At 43.4% G+C, this 20,242-nt stretch overlaps 1 protein-coding gene across 1 annotated transcript in view; it reads right to left on the bottom strand.

Moving 5' to 3' along the window:
* The window catches only part of DOCK4 (dedicator of cytokinesis 4), a 422,657-nt gene that overhangs the window by 83,807 nt on the left and 318,608 nt on the right, over positions 1–20,242 (bottom strand). Inside the window, exons 28-30 of the mRNA XM_088457720.1 lie at positions 10,847–10,922; positions 4,678–4,778; positions 4,262–4,320 (exon numbers count right to left, since the gene is read on the bottom strand). Coding sequence (XP_088313846.1) covers positions 4,262–4,320; positions 4,678–4,778; positions 10,847–10,922 — 236 coding nt within the window. The remainder of the gene's footprint in view (positions 1–4,261; positions 4,321–4,677; positions 4,779–10,846; positions 10,923–20,242) is intronic.

Raw genomic sequence — 20,242 nt, 5'->3', positions numbered from 1 at the left:
GTAGTTGTCACCCCTATGCATTGCCCACAGTAGTAGTCCCCCCTATGCATTGCCCCTAGTAGCAAACCCACACATATACAGTGCCCCAAGAAGCGGCCCCCCCTTTAGTGACCCCCCTATGCCCCTTATACACACACACACACACAAAAAACCCAACACAACTTACCTGAATCCCCGCTCCTGACGCGACCGTCGCTGTCTACTCAAAGTCCCGGCTCTTCTCCTGCACTATGGGAGAGACGTCTGCATCAGGATGTCTCTTCCATCGCCCGCTGCGGGGGGGGGAGCCGGAAGGTGGAGCTCATGAGTGAGCTCCAGCCAGCTCCCTCTGTTGCGCAGCAGCCAATGAGAGTCTGTCCGCCGGCTGTGTGTTTGTCACTGTGTAGTGTGGCCGCGCTCACTGCGATCACTCTACACTACACTAGCAGCAGGTGCAGACAGCGGATCCCCGTGCAAGCCACGGGGGCTGCACCGCTGCTAGTGGGGGCCCCTCCGTGTGTGGGGCCCAGGGACAACCGCCTCTGTCGCCCCACCCTTAATCCGGCCCTGCATAAATATATATTTAAATACTACAATATATACCTTTTTTTCGGCAGAACTTCTGCATTAGAAATTAAGTACACATTGGCATCTCTATAGTAACATTAAAACCACCTGCCTAATATGGTGCTAGGTTCCCCACATGTCAACAAAACAACTCTGACTGGTCAAGGCATTGACTCTACAAGACCTCTGAAGATGTCCTGTCGCATCTGACACCAATATGTTAGCAGCAAATCCTTTAAGTTGCAAGGTGGGGCCTCCATGGCCCTGACTTCTTTTTTCCAGCACATCCCACAGATGCTTGATCGGATTGAGGGCCTGATTCAGACCCGGTCGCAAGCGCTGAGTGCTCGCAACCGGGTCGATGGTGGCCCAGAGTGCATGCGCACGATGGAGCCGGCTAAACCGTCACTCCGGATGTCGCACCAAAGGGGGCGTGCTGTCGATATTGAGTGACAGCACGCCCCCTTTGGTGGGTGGCTGCCCAAACGGAGGCGTTCCCATGTGAACGCCTACCGTTTGGGGCCGGCCCCACTGACATTACAAGTGTTCCTGATGTATACACAAGTGATGTCAGTGGAGAGGTTCCGGCTCTGTTACAGCCAAAATCTCTTTGGGGCTTGCGGCAACGAGACCCTACCACAAGGGTCTCGTCGCAAGCCCGATGGTCGCGATGGTCTTGACCATCGCGACCATCTTCCTGGCCGCTCGCTATAGCTGTGGGTGGTCACCCACAGCTATGCGAGCGGCCTGGAGGCCGTTCTAAAAAAAAAAAGACCGGCCCTGATTCAGAGCGAGTGCTCTGTCAGAGCGACCGGCTCTGAATCAGGGCATGAGATCTAGTGAATTTGGAGGCCAAGTTAACACCTTCAACTCATTGTCATATTCCTCAAACCATTCTGAAAATTTTTTGCATATTATCCTGCTGAAAGAGGCCACTGCCATCAGGGAATACCATTGCCACGAAGGGGTGTACTTGGTCTTCAACATTATTTAGGTAGGTGGTACTTGTCAAAGTAACAACAACACTAATGTCAGGACCGAAGGTTTCCCAGCAGAGCATTGCCCAGAGCTTCAGCCTGCCTTCTCTGGCTTGCCTTCTTCTCATAGTGCATCCTGATGCCATCTATTCCCCAGGTAAATGACGCACATGCACCTGACCAACCACATGATGTAAAACATAAAAGTAATTCATCAGACCAGGCCACCTTCGTACTGCGCATGTGTATGCACTGCGATCACGGTAAGCCATCGCAGAGTGATTGACAGGTAGTCAGCATTTGGGGGTAGTGACGGGGGAATGGTTGGAGAAAAGCAGGCGTGCCTGTCCGTTTGAATGCCATTGCATGGACATGCATAAATTAGCCACTGCGACGGCATACACAGATTCAGTGCTCACTGTGTGCAACGAGGTTAGCAATTTCTGAGTAAGGTCAGGGCTGCTGTAATTGTGCGTGAGGGACCGATGTTACTCGGTGTTCCTGATGTATACACAGGACTGAAAAATATTACGGATTTGAGATAGCGGCAGTGGGACGGCATTGCGATAGCATTCATTAGCATATTTTCGCAGAGGGTCTGCGTGCGTAATTGCAGCTGCTATTGCAATAGCGATCTGTAGTGAATCAGGCCCATAGTCAGCATTAACCTTTTCAGCAAGTTGTGCTACACGGTGCCTATGACCCTGTCGCCGATTGTCATTCCTTTGGACCACTTACGGTATACATTAACTACTGCATACCGGGAACACCCCACAAGATCTGCCATTTTGGAGATGCTCTGATCCAGTAATATAGCCATAACAATTTGGCCCTTGTCAAAGTTGATCAGAACGTTACACTTGGCCATTTTTTCCTGCTTTCCTGCTTCCAACACATCAACTTCAAGAACTGAGGCCCTGATTCAGAGCCGGACGCTCTGAAAGAGAATTTGCTTAGAATCATTGTTTTTTTTTTTTTTGGTGCAGCCTCCTGGCCGCTCGCATAGCTGTGGGTGACCACCCACAGCTATTGCGAGCGGCCAGGATGATGGTCGAGATGGTCAAGACCATCGCGACCATCGGGGATTGCGACGAGACCCTTGTGGTAGGGTCTCATGGCCGCAAGCCCCAGAGAGCTTCTGGCTCTAATAGAGCCGGAAGCTCTCCCACTGACATCACTGGTGATGTCAGTGGGGCCACCCACAAATGGCAGGCGTTCGCATAGGAATGCCTCCATTTGTGAAGCCACCCCCCGCCACGCCTACAAAACGGGGCAAGCTGTCGATCAACATCGACAGCCGCCCCTTTTGTAGTGAGCCACGGAGCGAGAGAGTTTCTCTCTCGCTCTGGGGCTAGCGCACGCGCAGTGCGGCCGCTGCGCGTGCGCAGAGCACACCATCGACCAGCTCTCGAGCGCTCAAGCGCTTGCGAGCGGGTCTGAATCAGGCCCTGAGTGTTCTCTTGCTGCCTAATATATCCCACATATTGAGGTGCCATTGTAAAGAGATAATCCATGTTATTCACTTCACCTGTCAGTGGATTAAATGTTATGACTGAACGGCAGGGGTTTATTTATAATGTGTGCAGGGTGTGCGGTACATACGGGCCCCTGGTAGGGGGGCGCCCCACACCGCATAGCCTGCACTCATATGTTTTAATACCTACCCCTGCGAAGTCTCGCGTCGGGCTGTAGTGCTGGACAAAACACCAAAAAATGGCCACCGCGGCCATTTTTCCGGCGTTTTGCGCATGCGCACTAGGAGAATCACCGGGAAAATGGCGGCTGCACCATTTTCCCGGTGACCTGTACACACTCTAATGCCCATAGTCTACAGGCCCGGACGGAGACCGCACTGCGGAGAAATGCCCCTGCTGATCGGTGTATACTCTTTAAAAGGGAATGACAGAGGGGCTCATTTAGAAGTGGATGCATTTGCACTCCATACATACCTAGGAAAAGAACGAAAACATTTAAATTCAAAGACAGTAGAATTTGTACCATAAATGTGTCAGATGTAACAAGTGCCCTTGGATAATAATCGTGGATGTGAATATTCTCTCCCAATGAGGGCTAATAAATTAGCAGTGATATATCGCGGAACATCTTGTGATTACATTTCTGCCTATTACGGTAGCTCGACATTTGCCAATTTGATAACTGCTGGTCGTGATATGCCATTCAGGCTGAGCCACTAACTGAATTGCCCCCTATAAGTCTAGAGAGGAGATCTGCTATATAACTGCTTGCATATTATGGGTCAGTGAAGTTCACAAAATAGCTAAATAGGTAATACACTAACAAGCTCTTAAAGCTCTGACCATTTTTCAATTGAACTGCTTATGTGTAAAAATATAGTGGCCTGAGGAAAAAGTCATGTTCCCACCTGCCAGCCTTCCATGAAAATACACCAGTTTAAGTAATTTAGTCAGTTGCTCATTGCAGGTTACAACATTTCAGAATTCCCAAAGATCCCCATTAATGAGTCAGAAACAGATGTAGGTGGGAGTTAATCCTCTTCTCAAACCATATAATAGTCACTTATGATAAAACCTGACAGGACAAGATACGAAGGCTGCTATTCAGTGAATTATATCATACTAGCATGTCACAGAGTATAAGCTTTTTATACAGGCCAATTAATGTGTGCCCAAGCTGATGATTATAAAGCTCTTGGACATTAATTCATTGCAGTTTTAAATTTAAAGTACGGTATAATAAAACTATTGGATCACTCATACCTAAATTTTGCCACATGCTGAAGATTTCACAGCCCATTGTCACACGCATGTCACCATATCTAGAAAAGAAAAAGATCATATGCATCCTATAAGAGGTTTCAAACAATGTTAATGTACACACATGTGGAATTCTTCTTATGCTAGAATCTACATCTATTTCACAACAGTTGACTAAATGAGAGCACATTATTGAATAACTATTATCCTTACATTGGAGAATAACATTACTTAAGAGAAATACTATTATATGTAATTAGCACATGTAATAAGGGAATCCATCATATTTCTTACATAACACCCAGTTCATAACAAGATGAAATATCAACAATATCAAATAAAAGAAAAATAATAAACACAATTCTTGGTTTATTACAACCAGTTACATCTATTTATCTAAAAACAAATCTCACACTTACTTCTCCAACACCTTTTTCATCTTGGAAGGGGTGAACATCTCCAGTTGCAGACATGACTGATTTATAAAAATGACTGCAAGGTAGAAGTAGGAGTCCCATATCTGTATTTATTAAAATATGATAAACAAAAGTAATTTAACAATTTATACATTTCCATTAACTTATGAGTGGTTGCATGGACACTAATTTTGCTATACTTACTTTATGTTGGAAATCAACAGTTAAAAACAGCTGTATGACATGGTTATCTACTGAACTATTTTTTATTTATTTTTTAACTAATGTAAGCATCACTTTTAAATATATGATTTTTTTTCTTCTTGCAAATATGAACAATCTTCATTACTGTATGAAGGGTGGAGGATGTTAGTGCAAACTGGTGTTAAAAAGAAACCACCACATTTTATAATATAATATAACATACCTTAGATAACACTTTTTCTTCGAGGTCCATAGGGTCCACAGAATCTACCTTGGGGTATTTAGTGGAAACGATCCATTGCACCAAACAGCTTCTAGCTTTGCAGCTCCCAGCATGCATTGGTCCTCCTCCCTATATATCCCGCCCCCAGCCACAGGAATTCAGTTTGTAAACAAGCCTAACGGCAAGAGACGGAAAGTGGAGAAGGAAGTACATCGCACAAAAGAAACACTCAACATAGGAAGAGGGAATCAGTGACACAAAAAAAACAAAAGAACAGATCCCAACTGAAGCCAGGTGTGTCAGGGAGGGTGCTCTGTGGACCCTATGGACCTCGAAGAAAAAAAAAAAAGAGTTATCTAAGGTATGTTATACCATAACTATGATTTTCTTCTTCAGGGTCCATAGGGTCCACAGAATCTACCTTGGGGACATCCTAAAGCAGTTCCCTTAAGGGTGGGGATGCTCCTACGCAGGGAGGAGAATCCGTCGCCCAAAGGAATCATCCTGGGAAGCAAACGTATCAAATGCATAGAATTTGATAAACGTATTGACGGAAGACCAAGTGGCTGCTTTGCACAGCTGTTCAGCAGAGGCACTATGTCTAACCGCCCACGACGGTCCGACAGACCAAGTAGAATGTCCGGTCACCAGTTAGGAACAGGGAGAACAGCCAGAGAGTCCACGAAGGCGGCTGTGGGGTCCCTTGTTCTGGACCTGTACCTGGGGACTTTGTGATTGTGCCGTGACTCCATGAGGTTTACGTCCATTACTCCCCACTTGTCCACCAGGAGTTGGAAGACATCCGGATGAAGAGCCCATTATCTGACGTGTATGTTCTGGCAATTTAGGAAGTCCACTTCCCAGTTGAGAACACCTGGGATTAAAATTGCTGAGATAGCCGGAAGATGGCATTCTACCCACAGCAGAATTTACGCCACTTCCTTCATGGCTGCCAGACTTCGTGTGCCTCCTTGATGGTTGAGGTAGGCCACTGATGTCACGTTGTCGGACTGAACCTGGACCGGCATGCCTTGTAAGAGGTCCTGCGCCAGTATGAGCGCTCTCTGTGCACTGCCCAAAGCTCCAAAATATTTATTGTTAGGAGACTCTCCTGCACCGTCCACCTTCCCTGAAAGGTGTGATGGCCCGTCACTGCTCCCCATCCTTGCATGCTTGCATCTGTGGTGAGGAGTACCCTTCCGGGACCCTTAACGGATGACCCATATTTAAATGAGTCATCTCCAGCCACAAAGTGAGGGAGAGCCGAACTTCTGGCGAGATGCGGATCATCTGGGATTTTATCCGATGATACTGACCATCCCAATGAGCCAATATCCAATTCTGCAGGGACCTGGAGTGGAACTGGGCATAAGCCACCATGTTGAATATGGATACCATGGAGCCCAGCACCTGCATTGCCAAGTGCACCAACATTCTTTGCTTGCAGAGAAGACTGCGCACCCAAGACTGTATTGCCACAATCTTGTTTTCTGGTAGAAGAATCCTCTGTCCCAGAGAATCCAGCAGCGCCCCATCTGCTTAGTTGAAGAAAGAGGAATTCTTCCAATTTATTATCCAGCCATGCTCTTGTAGGCAGACAATGGTCATATGGAGATGACATTGTAACATCTCCTGAGATTGTGCTAATATCAGGAGATCGTCCAAATATTACAGTATCCTGACTCCTTGTCGTCTGAGATGAACCGTCATGACTACCATTATTTTGGTACATACTCGAGGAGCTGTGGCCAGCCCGAATGGCAGAGATTGAAATTGGTAATGGTGCTGATATACCGCCAATCTTAGAAATCTTTGGTGGGATCATGCAATCGGAACATCCAGATAAGCATCCTGTATGTCCAGAGAGACCATAAAATCCCCAGGCTCCATCACCAGCATAATTGACCATACGGTTTCCATACGAAATTTTGGCACATGGATGAACCTGTTGAGAAACTTCAGATTCAGGATAGGGTGATGTGACCCATTTGATTTTTGAATCAAAAATGCATTTGAATAATAACCCTTTCCGTGTTGCATCACAAGAATGGGGACTATGACTCATGACTTCAGGAAGGCCCCAATAGACTCCCGGTAGGCCGAAACTATGCTCGGGTCTAAAGGGAGGTTTGTATCCACAAACCTTGAAGGAGGATGCCTCAGGAACGTGATGGCATAGCCCTGAAAGACCAGCTCCCCGAACCCAGGCATCCGTAGTTGTCTGATACCAGACCTGGGAAAACTGTAAGAGTCGGCCTCTAACCCGGAGACCCCCCAGGGGGAGGTCTGCCCCATCAGACAGTAGACTTACTATCTGGCTTGGAGGCAGGACATTTGCCTGACCAAGATTTCTTGGGCTGACGTGTCTTGCGGGCCTGACTCTTCGCCCTATTCTGTGGGCAAAAGGACCGAGCTGCCGACTGCCTAAACTTAGGGGTAGTCGAGGATGGCAATTCAGCCGACTTCGGTGTTGCCAGAGAAGTCATTATGTCATCCAGCTCTGGTCCAAACAGTACCTTCCCCGCAAAAGGCAAAGATTCAAGAGCCTTCTTAGATCCTGCATCAGACTTCCAGGTTTTTAGCCAAAGAGATCTCCGAGCTGCAACTGAAGTTGCCGAGACCCTAGAAGCCAAAAGACCTGCGTCAATGACCGCTTCCGCCATATACACAGCTGCTTCTCGCATCTGATAGAGAAAAGACTGCTGTTCTCTGGTAGCCTCAGGCATAGTACCTTCCAGAGCTGTCATCCATTCTTCCATAGCTTTCGCTACCTAGGCTACAGCCATAGCTGGTCTGGTAATAGCTCCATATAATGAAAACATTTATTTCAAATGATTGTCAAGTTTTTTACCTGTAACCTCCTTTAAAGAGGATGCTGCAGGAATGGGTAACGTAGTGCTCCTAATCAACCTCGTGATATGAGCGTCTATCGTTGGGGGAACTTCCCATTTGTTACACTCACCAAGTGCAAATGAGTACTGATAGGATATATTCCTTGTAGCATGAAAATGCTTCCCAGGAGTACTCCATTCCTCAGACATAAGATTAGTCAGTTGTTCAGACTGAGGAAAATAGTCCTTAGCCACCCTCAGATGCCTAAAGACCACCTTGACTGTCGGTGGGGCCTCCTCTTCCTCTATACTGAGGACAGATCTAACCACTCTCACCAGAGAGAGGACATCCACCAGAGACTGATGGTCTTCTTCTACTGAGTAAGACCCAGAACTCTGAGTATCAGAGTCTGAAGAGGAGTCCGGGTCATCATGAGGCACCTGATAGGAACCTCTCTTATGCCACTGCTTTGCCGCCACTTGACTATCTGGCTGCTGAGTGAGAAGTAGAATTAAACCAACAGGAATTCATGGGGAGCATATACATAGAAGGATGCAACTGCTGTGAAAACCCCATAGCATAGGGAAATACCGCAGCCGGAGCCCGCGCTACAGGTAGCTGTTTACAACAGAGGCTACACAATCCATCAGGTTAACATCCTGCTCAGATAGGCCTGCCAAACAAGACACACATGATCTGCATACTGGCATATCATCCTTCTCACCTACACCTTTAGACATGACAAATGTATAAATGGTATAAGGTGTACAGCATAAATGCAATGTGATTCCCTAGCAATGAAACCCCCCACACCTTTCAGAGGGATGAGGAGAAACACAGTGATAGGTATAACTGACAGTTTGAAACAAAAAGGCAGTACAATACAGCAGCTAGCATTACAATGCATAAATACACACAATTGCTATTGCAAATGGTACTCTGAAACAACTAGTCAGCCCCGAAGGGGTAATGTTAGGATATAGAGTGCTATATACCAGGCCCAAAGCAGAGGTACAGTATTCAGGGAGTCTGACCAACCTTTGAGACCAACAGCTACAGCAATACACACACAAACGTGATCTGCGAGCGTCTCACCTTGAGGTGGTCAAATATATCAAACCAGACACTGAAATCTGTACCGGAAGTTGCGTCTGGGTTGGGGGAGGAGTGGCCGGGGGACTGCGTTATCTCCCCTAAGCTGCGATTTGATGGCACGTGTATGCTGGCCTCATAGTAGTAGACGTTTACTAGTGCGCTTTAGTACGTCTACTACCTGTCCCCGGCAACAGACAATAAGGACCCAGCCGCCTTAGTGAGGACACCTCACACAAGGTCTTCACCCACACCGATGCGTCTCCTACGCCGGATGCTAGGACTGCCGTGCACTTACCTGTCATCTCGGTGCCAGACCTGCAGTCCGGACCTCAGTACAGGCACTAGCTAAGCCACGCTGAGGCCCGCCGAGAACCTCAGGGCATATAGCGGTACTGGTGTTTTCGGCCCCGGCGGAGGTAGTAGGAGTCGCAGTACCTGCGTTTTTCGGCGCCTGGTACTGCTAAACTAAGTAAATTATAAAAGTAAAAAGCCTGGGACTGCCTAGAGTCCCACTGTATAACAGGTGCGTCTGAATACTTGCCACTCACCAAACAAAAAAACAATGCCTGTGGCTGTGGGCAGGGTATATAGGGAGGAGGACCGATGCATGCTGGAAGCTGCAAAGCTAGAAGCTGTTTGGTGTAATGGATCGTTTCCACTACATACCCCAAGGTAGATTCTGTGGACCCTGAAGAAGAAATTAAATTAATAAAACAGTATAAGTAATTAATGAACACGTTTTTAGTTTGAGTCCCCTAAAAAGGTATCAAACAATCACCAGTACTTCAGCCAGCCGCAAGCTTACTAGAAGCATCTGCTGTATTATATGCCCATAGTTAGTTGTAATGACTCCTGGCTGCCCAAAATGCAGCTGCTTCAACTACAACAATGTATATTCTAAATGGGAAGCCATACTGATCAGTATGGAAAGGCTCTGCTGCTTGAGATTGTGTGACATCAAGTGACTGCTAAATCAGATAAATATTTAAAAGCAGGTCATACAGATGTGTCCTCATACAGTATAGCAGACCTTCATGGCGCTCCAGGTCCCATGCAGCTCGGTGTGCGCAGAGTACCTTTTTCTTCCCAAAAAAATGCATCCTCGATATGTAGATATGCGACTGAGTCTGAATCTGTATACGAAGTGCTACAATACAGCGGCAGCTGCTTTTCTCCACATCAAGCATATTGTTTAATTAAATTGTAGTCTGTATTTGAATTGCTTTTTAGATAAGATGTTTACTGTTCACAAAACAGGTCAACTTAATGTCATTTTGTATGGCAGATAGTGCCACTGCATAACCACACCAACTAGTAATTTGGTTGCCATTTTCCTTTAAAAAAAATAAATTCCTTTAAAAACATTTATGTGTAAATCACAAATTTTGCTCCTTCATTTATGGAGGGGGTGCAATATCAGATTTCACCCTTGAAGCAAGATTGTCTAAAACCACCCTGTACAGCAAAATCATAGAATAGTGACCACGTTGTTGTATAAAAATCCCACGTTTATATCACTAAAGACCTGAATTTAGGAAGGCAGCAACTGTATAGCCCAAATGTGGACATAAAGTGATTGCTGCAATTTTTATGCCTTAAGTGTGTATTTTCAGTTGCACGTATCTTAAGATGCAAATGATTGATGCGGCTGAATATCTACAATGTATTTTCGAAGTCCAGTCTAAATGGCAGATACAGCAGTCATCATCATCAACTTCATAATGCTGACTGAGGTTTTACAAGTATAATAAATTCAGCAGCAAAACAAATAAAGATTTTTGTACTCTTAGAGCTGAAAGAAGTAGAAGACATATATACCTTATAGTCAAAGCCTTCATTTAAGAAATTCTTACGAAGTGCGTCCGAAAGATACAAGATTGTTGTAATGATGACACTGTAAAAAACAGAATGAAAAGGAATAAATACACCCAACACCTGCATATACCACAAAACCTTGTATATAAGACAGAAAATGTTTGTATACAGTCTCTTGCTTACATTATTATTTGACTATGAGCCTCACACAGAGTTTAATAGGTTTACACAAGCCCATGTTTATAAGGCCTTAAAGACATAAAAAGATTTTATATTTCAATTATAAAGCTGTATCTTACATTCATGGTCGCAAACTAAACAGAAATGTTAATATTTTATCTTAATTTTATTATTAGATCCAGAGACTTTTCTTTCCACTGCACTTAGGTGACTATGATATATTTTACTCCCTTTATTCAATTTAGCCAAAGTCTGGTGACTTGGGCTTTAGATTACACTATCAACTATCCATTAAATGTACCAGTATATTTTGTGCACTACACTGACAAAGTGGTAAGCCATACAGAGGGGGGAAACCGCTATGGAGATGTCAGCACCTCCAAAATGTATGGGCAGTAACAGACTTTCTTGCCAAATTTGAACCACACAAACTATACGGCTCATCCTAAAATCTATGTTTAGACATACATATTCTTTCTACGGACATTTGCTGATAGGAGTATGTACAGCTATAGAAAAATACCAGGAACAAATCGAACATAAAACTATCAAAACTGGACAGTTGACAACTATAAATTATTTATACTATATCGGATAACTGTAAATAGTAGTGAAGGGAGAGTGAGTTCCAGGCCAGTGGCACTTAAATAAATAGAGACTCAAAAATGATTTAAATAAGACTGTATGACCAGAGTGATATATAAGCAGTTTTGCACTTGTAACAATTATGCCTCAAATAAAAAATAAATAATATTAATACATTTCTGAATGTATTTAGATGATCAGATGCATCCTCTAGAATGAAGGGAAGTAATTTGCAGACAGTATTCTGCATGCAGCTGTATCTGAAGTACTCTATATAACACAGAAAATTGGAAAGCAACAAAGCCAAATCAGCAGAACATGTACAGTATTATTAGAAAAAATGCAATTTCATGTATTTGCAAATTGATTAACACTAATCAGTTATATACTATTTATGGTTTCGGCAGTCTTTAACCGAATGAAGCCTCTCCCTGGGGTCTCGCTCTATGAAGTGAAAATGGTGTGGCTGGCAAGCAGTGGTTAGCAGCAGCTGCAGGAACTGGAAGTGAGCTACAGTGGTTTAGTATGCAGCTGAATAACAAAGTACATTAGTCTTTTAATTGGTTTCATGACTGGCAAACCTAATTAATTGTTTCATTCAATTATAAGGACCTGTTTCCTCCTTTGGGGCATGGCCTGCACTGAAACAGTCATCCAAGAGTAAGAGGTTAAATGACTGACCCTGTATGATTAGGTTCTTTATAAGAAAATGAGCCATTAGCCAAGCACTTATGTCTGGTCACGGTCATATTGGAACACAATTTGAAATGGTGATTACCAGTAAAATTAGGACCAGGCAGCTCATTTTACATATGCATAAAACAATAAGCTCTTGATTGGCAGTCCCCACTACAGAATCCAGGCTACTTTCATTTTATTCAATATATTTTTTGAACAATCAATAACATTTGAACACACATACTTGAAAAGAAGTCTTTGAAAATCTAATTACAAATGTAGTCCTCTAACATCAACTGTTCCGTTTAGCCAGAATTTAAGATTTTGCTGTACTTGCAGCACTGAAATGTTTCAGTCGTATTCCACTTTATGGAAATACCATACTGGTCACAGGATTTAAAATACACAATTGTTATTATTATCCTTTATTTATATGGTGCCAGAAGGGGTCCGCAGCGCCTTACAAAGTACATAAACAAAAACAGTGTGAACAAAATAAGAAAAAAATTAATTGAGGACATCCAAGTGATGCTGGTCCACCACCCTCATGAGGTGCTTGCTCTGGTCCTCAGAAAATGCACAGGGGAATGTACATTGTTTACATCAATCATTTTTATTGAAAGTTTGCAAAAGAAACATTTGAATGGAAGGGCACTGAATAAAGAGGAGGGGAAGAAGGCATGGGGGAACCACAATCCGCAGTAGTTTGAACACATTAATGTACAATTTCACATTATGGATATATTACAATAAACTTTCAACACTTGAAAATGAAATGTTAGGGGGCTAGAGCTGTAAATGCAATTCATGAGATTTGAAAAATGAAATACCTCACACCATAGGGTCTGGCCTTCCTTTGAAATTTGGAAGGAGGAGTCCATTTATAACATCATATCAGGATTGCCCGGTATATTGAGAAGTGCTAAACTTTTAAATGGAGAGAGTGGAAGAAAAAAAAGAAACCTTTTCCATGCCTGATGCTCACATATCCTGATGAGTAGATATTATATACACTTCTGGATGACATAGTCGCACCTGCTAGCAAGAATTCTAAACAAACTTTCCTTTTCCTTTTATGTTTAGCAGCACCACTTTTTTTCTGTATTATTTTGCATATGTAAATTGAGGTTATTGGGAGACATTTATAGATTAACAGGTTGCAAGCTAGGAGGTGCTCACTACAAAACCTATTTTTACTCCAGTATAGGGTTGAAATTTACCCAAGCAATGTCAGCAAGGCAAGGAATATTAGAACGGAGGTATAGAAGATGTTCCGATTTCCAATTGTACGTACAACAGGACTTTAGTCGACACAAGACTTCACCTGGGATGTTAAACGCCAGGGCTTTGATTTTTGTGGCATTGAGTTTGTACAGGGCGGCTTTGCTATAGCCTACAATATCAGCGGGCAAGGAAGACTTCGGGATGGTAATAAAATAAGATATTATCGGCATATAAACATTACTTTTGAGTAGTGGATGACAGCAATACCACTGGCAAAGAGTTTGAATATTTAATCTTGGAAACAAAAAGGTTCTATAGCTAAGATATAATTCAGCAGGGAAAGAGGGCACAGAGGGCCTGATTCAGAGCCGGACGCTCTGACAGAGCGCTCGCTCTGAATCAGGGCCGGCCTTCTGTTTTTTTAGAGCGGCCTCCTGGCCACTGGCATAGCTGTTGGTGACCACCCACAGCTATAGCGAGCGGCCAGGAAGATGGTCGCGATGGTCAAGACCATCGCAACCATCGGGCTTGCGACGAGACCCTTGTGGTAGGGTCTCATTACCGCAAGCTCAGAGAACTTTTGGTTCTCACAGGGAACGCCTCCGTCTAGGCAGCCACGCCCCCGGGCCGTGCACCAAAGGGGGCGTGCTGTCACTCAACATCGACAGCACGCCCCCTTTGGTACGAGACCCGGAGCGACGGTTTGCCCGTCGCTATCCGGGTCTCGTGCATGCGCACGACGGACCCGGCTCCGTTGTGCGCATGCGCACTGGGCCACCATCGACCCACTTGCGAGCGGGTCTGAATTAGGGGTGAACGGGTTCGGTTCTACTCGGTTCCGTTCGGATTTAAAAACCGAATCTTATTGGCTATCCAATACTCGTGACAGCTGATAGCCAATAAGATTCGTTTTTTAAATCCGAACGGAACAGAGTAGAACCGAATCCACTCACCCCTAGTCTGAATCAGGCCCAGTGTCTTATACCATTAGTGATGGGAAAGGCATCTGACAAAACTCCATCTCAATATTCTTGTCCTTTGTAAAAGGCCAAAATTAATTTAATTAAATTATTTAAAACACCGCTAAGGTAGAATTTAACTTGGTTTGATGGAGGAATGACCAATGGAGCTGGTTAAATGCCTTTACGGCTTCTAGGGCGAGGAGGAACATTTTTTGGCATCACTTCATCATCAATTCAGCTAAATCAATTACTTTGCGGGTACAGTCAGACGTCTGTCTTCCCATTACAAAACCCACCTGGTCCGAATGGATCTATTGGGGGATAAAATTGGAAAACCAATTTGATCATTTTTGCGTAAACTTTGAGGTCTGTATAGAGAAGTGCTATTGTCCGGTAGTTTTCACAATATGCAAGATCTTTTTTGGTATGGGCAATATAATTATTTGAGCTTACAACATTTCAGCTGGAAAGGATCCTTGGTGGGAATAAGAGTTCAAAAGAGAGGTAAAAATAGGAGGAATAATCTCTATACAATGTTTGTGAAATGAATTAATTAAACCATCTGGAGCAAGGGTTTTGCCTGTAGGGAAAGACTTGGTGACAGTAATAGCCTACTGCTCTGTCCATGGGATGTTAAGTGAAGCAAGGGAATCCCTGTCCAGCCTCGGGAGGTTGAGGCCATGTGGGAAACAAGATATGAAATCCTCTGATGGTTGGAATGTGTCACTATCGTTATGCAAATAATATAATATTTCAAAAATATTCGGCCAAAGCATGAACTATATATGCAGGATTGAAAAGCTTTTTACCATATGAAGATATTGAATTAATTATGTTCCTAGCTTGGTGAATATGGAGTTTACAGGCAAGAAACCAACCTAATCAATTACCAAGAGTGTAGAATCTCTGTTTAAGCTTTGTAAAGCACTTTTCATTCGGCCCATAAATAATTTCTGCAATTAGTTCCTAATAGACACCAATTCCTCCTTAAGAAGGTGTTAGGGACGGAATCTATTCAGGCACTCTGCTTGTTCGAGTCAGATTTACAAATTTGTCTGTGGTTTTCCCAGGTGCCTTTTTGAATAACCATTCCCTAAAGTACAGCTTTAAGTGCATACCAATAAGTGGAAATGGATGTATCTTCTGGGGAGATAGTGGCCTGGCAGGAAGCAAGAGCATCCGCTATAGACTGTACTGTCTTAGGAGAAGACAGCAAATACTCTGGAAATTTCCAGTGTCTAAGTGGTGTAGTATAACTATTACTGTCCTAAGTTGACATTAAAGGAGCATGGTTGGACAACACAATAGGAAGGCTTCGCGTCTGGGAAGTGTGCTGATAAATTAGGATCAAGTCAATGTGTGATTATTGTGGATATGAAAGTATGTGTAATCTCAAACAGACGGGGATCATACATGCCACACATACAGGTTGTGTTCCACTAGGAGATTTCGCCTAGCAATTGACGGGTCACTGCCACTAGTTCAGGGTCTGTAGACGATCTATCTAACTTGACATCTGGGACAAGGTTAAAATTGTCCATTTTGACTGTGTGTCCCTTTTTTACCTTCTGGATTTCCCCAAGAGCCAGCCTAAAAAATGGGTCTTGGCGAGAGTTAGGAGACTATCCAGAAACTATAATAACATCTCTATTCTTCAGTTGACCACTAAGAATCAAATAGCATCCGCTCTGGTCTTCCAATTTAAAAGATTAAATGTTACAGAGTTGTGAAATTGTGTGGCCACACCATACCTCTTAAATGGGCCATTACTATAGTATGCTGTGGGTATACAATATATTATCCTTTATGATAGGGGGTGATAAGGGAGTGAAGTGTGTCTTAGCTATATATATATATATATATATATATATATATATATATATATATATAAAAATAAGGTAGCTATGGCTAGTATCTGTTTATCCGGAGAGTTAAGCACATGAGGATTTAACATAAAAATATATATAATGTTGTTTTAAACCACACAGGAAGGATTATTCGACAGGACAAAAAGTACGCCATTCCACAGGGACAAATCATTGCATTCATTGGAGCTGTTTAAGTGGAGTGAACACTGGTTCCCAAGAGGAGGAGTGGGGTGGGGTAAGGACGTGTGGAAGAAAAACTGGGTTAGAAGCTAAATTTGCCCAAAACTTGGGGCTACACTGTTTTCCGGCAAAACTAAAAACATAGAGAGAATGACCCATAGCTAGGGACCACTCATGCAACAACAGTGTGACCATTGTAAAACAATCATTCATTAACACAGTGGGTTGTGTTAAGTCTGGACAGTGAAATCCATATACCTATAATAAGAATAACCCACTGTCATCAGATCATTTTAGAAGATAGATGCAACTTTAGAAGATAGAAGCAACTCTTATGTTAATGAAAATAAGACAATAGTCTCAACACACAGAATAACAAACCAACAAGCAGACTAGATGGGCCAATAGGTTCTTATCTGCCGTCAAATTCTAAATTACTATGTAATCAATGGTAATAACAATTGTGAAGAACATATCTACAGAGCATGTATGAAAGAAAAAATAAATCACATACAGGCTTTATTTATCTGCAGAGAACAATGTAAAACCTCTGGAAAACTTTAGTATTCAACACAGTAAACCCAAGTGTCCTCACAGGGATAGTGGGGCCAATTAGGCAACACATTACATGCACAATGCGTACCAGAAGATAGATGTTTGTGAAATAGTTTATAATCATACTCTGAGAGTTCCGCATTAGAAACGGAGTAAGAGATCCGTCTGACCTCGATGTTACTCCGTCTAGACCTGTCCTCTAGATCCGCTATCTTAAATCTAAGGGAGATTACCTTGGACTGGAGGTTGGCATGTGCTGTGCAGTTCATTATGAGATGCAATGATTTCTGTATTTTCACTTCGAGATGGTCAATGCGGTCAATTAACCCTGTAATATTTGTCTGTAACGTCTGAACAGATGTCTTGATCTCAACCAGCATATCAGCTCTTAATGCAGTAAACATATGAAACAATTCTCTGTACAATGAGGAGTGCATTAGGGTCAACATTAAGATCTAGATCTGCAAGGGTTAAGGTCTCCTGTAGGACAGGCATATCGGACATGGATGAAGAGCCAGGGAGGGTAGCAGTTGACATTCCTAGTTTAGTTGCCAGGGTGGCTGTGAAGTGATTTAGGGGAGGAAGTTTAAATAGTTTGGGCTTTTTATGGGGGGACTGCTGGCAACCGGGATGAGCAGTCAATGACAAATTCTAGAATTGCTTTTGTTATATATAGTATCAAGGTCACTGCATGGGTGTAGGCTGCAACATCATAGGTAGTACAGCATGGGCATTTTAGACCAAATGTGTGAGGGAGGTCTGAAGCCCCTAGTAAGTAGACTAGCCCAAGGTCTGTATCTCCACTCAGCTCAAGGGCTCATCTTGAAGTCAAGGAGAGACAATGTCGGGACAACATAAGCCTATACCAGCAGAGTGAATGCAGCAGAGCAGGTAATTCAGCCAGGAGAAGGGTTGGAGAATATTTTAAGGACTGAGAGTATAGGGCCCTGCAGTGCTTGCAGCTGCTGCTTGTGATAGCCTATCAATGGGGACCCAAGATGGCTGTCTGTCACCCCAGTCTCAATCCACTGGTGCTTATCTAGATATGCCGAAAGCCTTTTGGAGAGCTGAAGTTGCAGCAGTGCAGACAAGATGAGCTGAACTTAGAGGTTGCACTGCTGTCCCCGTCTACTGTACCACCATTATATCCAGGAATGGCTGTCCACGGGATTGGAGTTGTGAACAAGACTGCAGATCCCCACCCAGCCGGACCGTCAGGGCAATCTTGGGGGATGCTAGAACCCATCCATGGAAAGTAGATTAGCAGAATAAGGTGGGAAAAGAGCTCTTCGTATAATGGTGCAGACGGCAAAGTGGTCAAGCTGCTACGGTGTAGGCAGCTGAGGGAGAGGTTGGGTACATTTTTAAAAGAGCAAAGTAGGGGTTACAGTAGGGTAGACCATTAATGTACCCACAACTTCTAAGGGTGGTTCAGAGGTGAGGAGGTCACCTCTAGGCCCCCCATAGAGGTTCTGACACTGCTTAGCATACCCTTTTTCTATATATTATATTTATATTTTATATATATATATATATATATATATATATATATACACATATATATATATATATATATATATATATATATATATATATAGAGAGAGAGAGAATATTTTAATTACATGACAGACACTAGTGCAAGTCCATTTACTCTATACTTTAGAGAACTTTCTGGAAAAGGGAGATCACAATAATAGACACAATGAAAATTGTCCGAAACAGAAAATATATATATATTTGTACAGCTATCAATAGGTTCTGAGCTGGACTGGGCTGACAGGTAAGAGGGAGGGCGGTGGCGAACTCGGGCCACCTCCCGGGCCCCTCCAACAAGCCCGAGCCCAGGAGATGGATAGCTTCCACAGGTCACCATAGAAGGAAATATACATCTGTTACATTGTAAATGTCCCATATTTTTATGATGAAGCCTTTTGATATGGGAAAACAACTGCTCCAGACAAGATCACTCAAAGAGGACAGATGAATATTGTTTAGGATCCTTCTAGTCCAGAGAAGCACTTTAAATTTTATTCTATGTGAGTGAACATTTGGCATTATGGGTATATTAATAAATTATTAGATATAGGTTTCACTCACATTTGCCTTCAGATTTTTAATTTGAAGTATTCAAAAATGTTGATATAGGTTTAGTTATGTGGTGTCTGTACAGGTATTGGGCCTCATTCAGTGGTGCACAATAACTTTGCATGCAGTTGGCCAATGTTATAAGTACTGACGGTTATCACAGGGAGATGCAGTATGAAATTGGAAGCAAGAGCTGTGGATTTCAGTGGGCATTTCTGGTGGGTAACATGGGAGTCGCTAGCTTGACGCAGGCATGTAGTGGACAGCAACTGCGTCCAAATACGCATTAGTGCTGATACATGACACAATGTCAAGGTGGAGAGACTGCGTCTGCCACAGGGATGGTGTGACCGATAGTGTGTCTAAATATGCACTGAGACGGATTAGCGCAGCTGCAAGTGTGATCAGAACGGCTGCAGCATTAGCATAAAAATGCAGCCATATCTGCTTTCACCTCTGAATCATGCCCATTTTGTTTAATGTGCACTTATGTGTAGGGTACAGTTACTTGATATTTACATACCCCACATGTACAGTACTTTTTGACTTGCCATGTCATAATTAACAGTATTTTATTGCCTCATTAATTTGCTGTCTCAAAGAAAAGGAAGATAGGGCTGTGCAACATTAGTGCATTACCATCACATAATACTGTGATGTTCAGAAGTTGCAGCCAAGATAGGGAACCTTTATTTTGTGTATATAGAGAGGGCTGGATTAAGGTCTGTGGGGCCCATTATAGCTGACTTGCGTAAGGCATCCATTTCACATTATACCATAGTGCCCACACTTCACGTCATGCCAACATCCCAGCTCACTTTATGCCACTGAACAACACCCCAGTCCACATTATGCTATGCTGTGTTTAGTTCACAGTATGCCCCCAAATGCATCCCCAGTTTCCATCATGTCACAGTGCCAAGAGTTCACATTATGCCAGACAGTGTCCACAATTGGCATTATGCATTCCCACTGCTACTACTCATGTGATACCCCACAGATGAGAAGTATCACTCCCCAATGTCCCCATTGCAGCTGGAACTATAGCCCCCAGGATGCAGAGAAAGACAGTGTCATATCTG

The sequence above is a fragment of the Taudactylus pleione genome, unplaced genomic scaffold (genome assembly GCF_031769625.1).
Source record: "Taudactylus pleione unplaced genomic scaffold, aTauple2 ptg000041l, whole genome shotgun sequence".
NCBI classification, from domain to species: Eukaryota; Metazoa; Chordata; class Amphibia; order Anura; family Myobatrachidae; genus Taudactylus; species Taudactylus pleione.
This window is presented reverse-complemented; position numbering and strand designations above follow the sequence as displayed.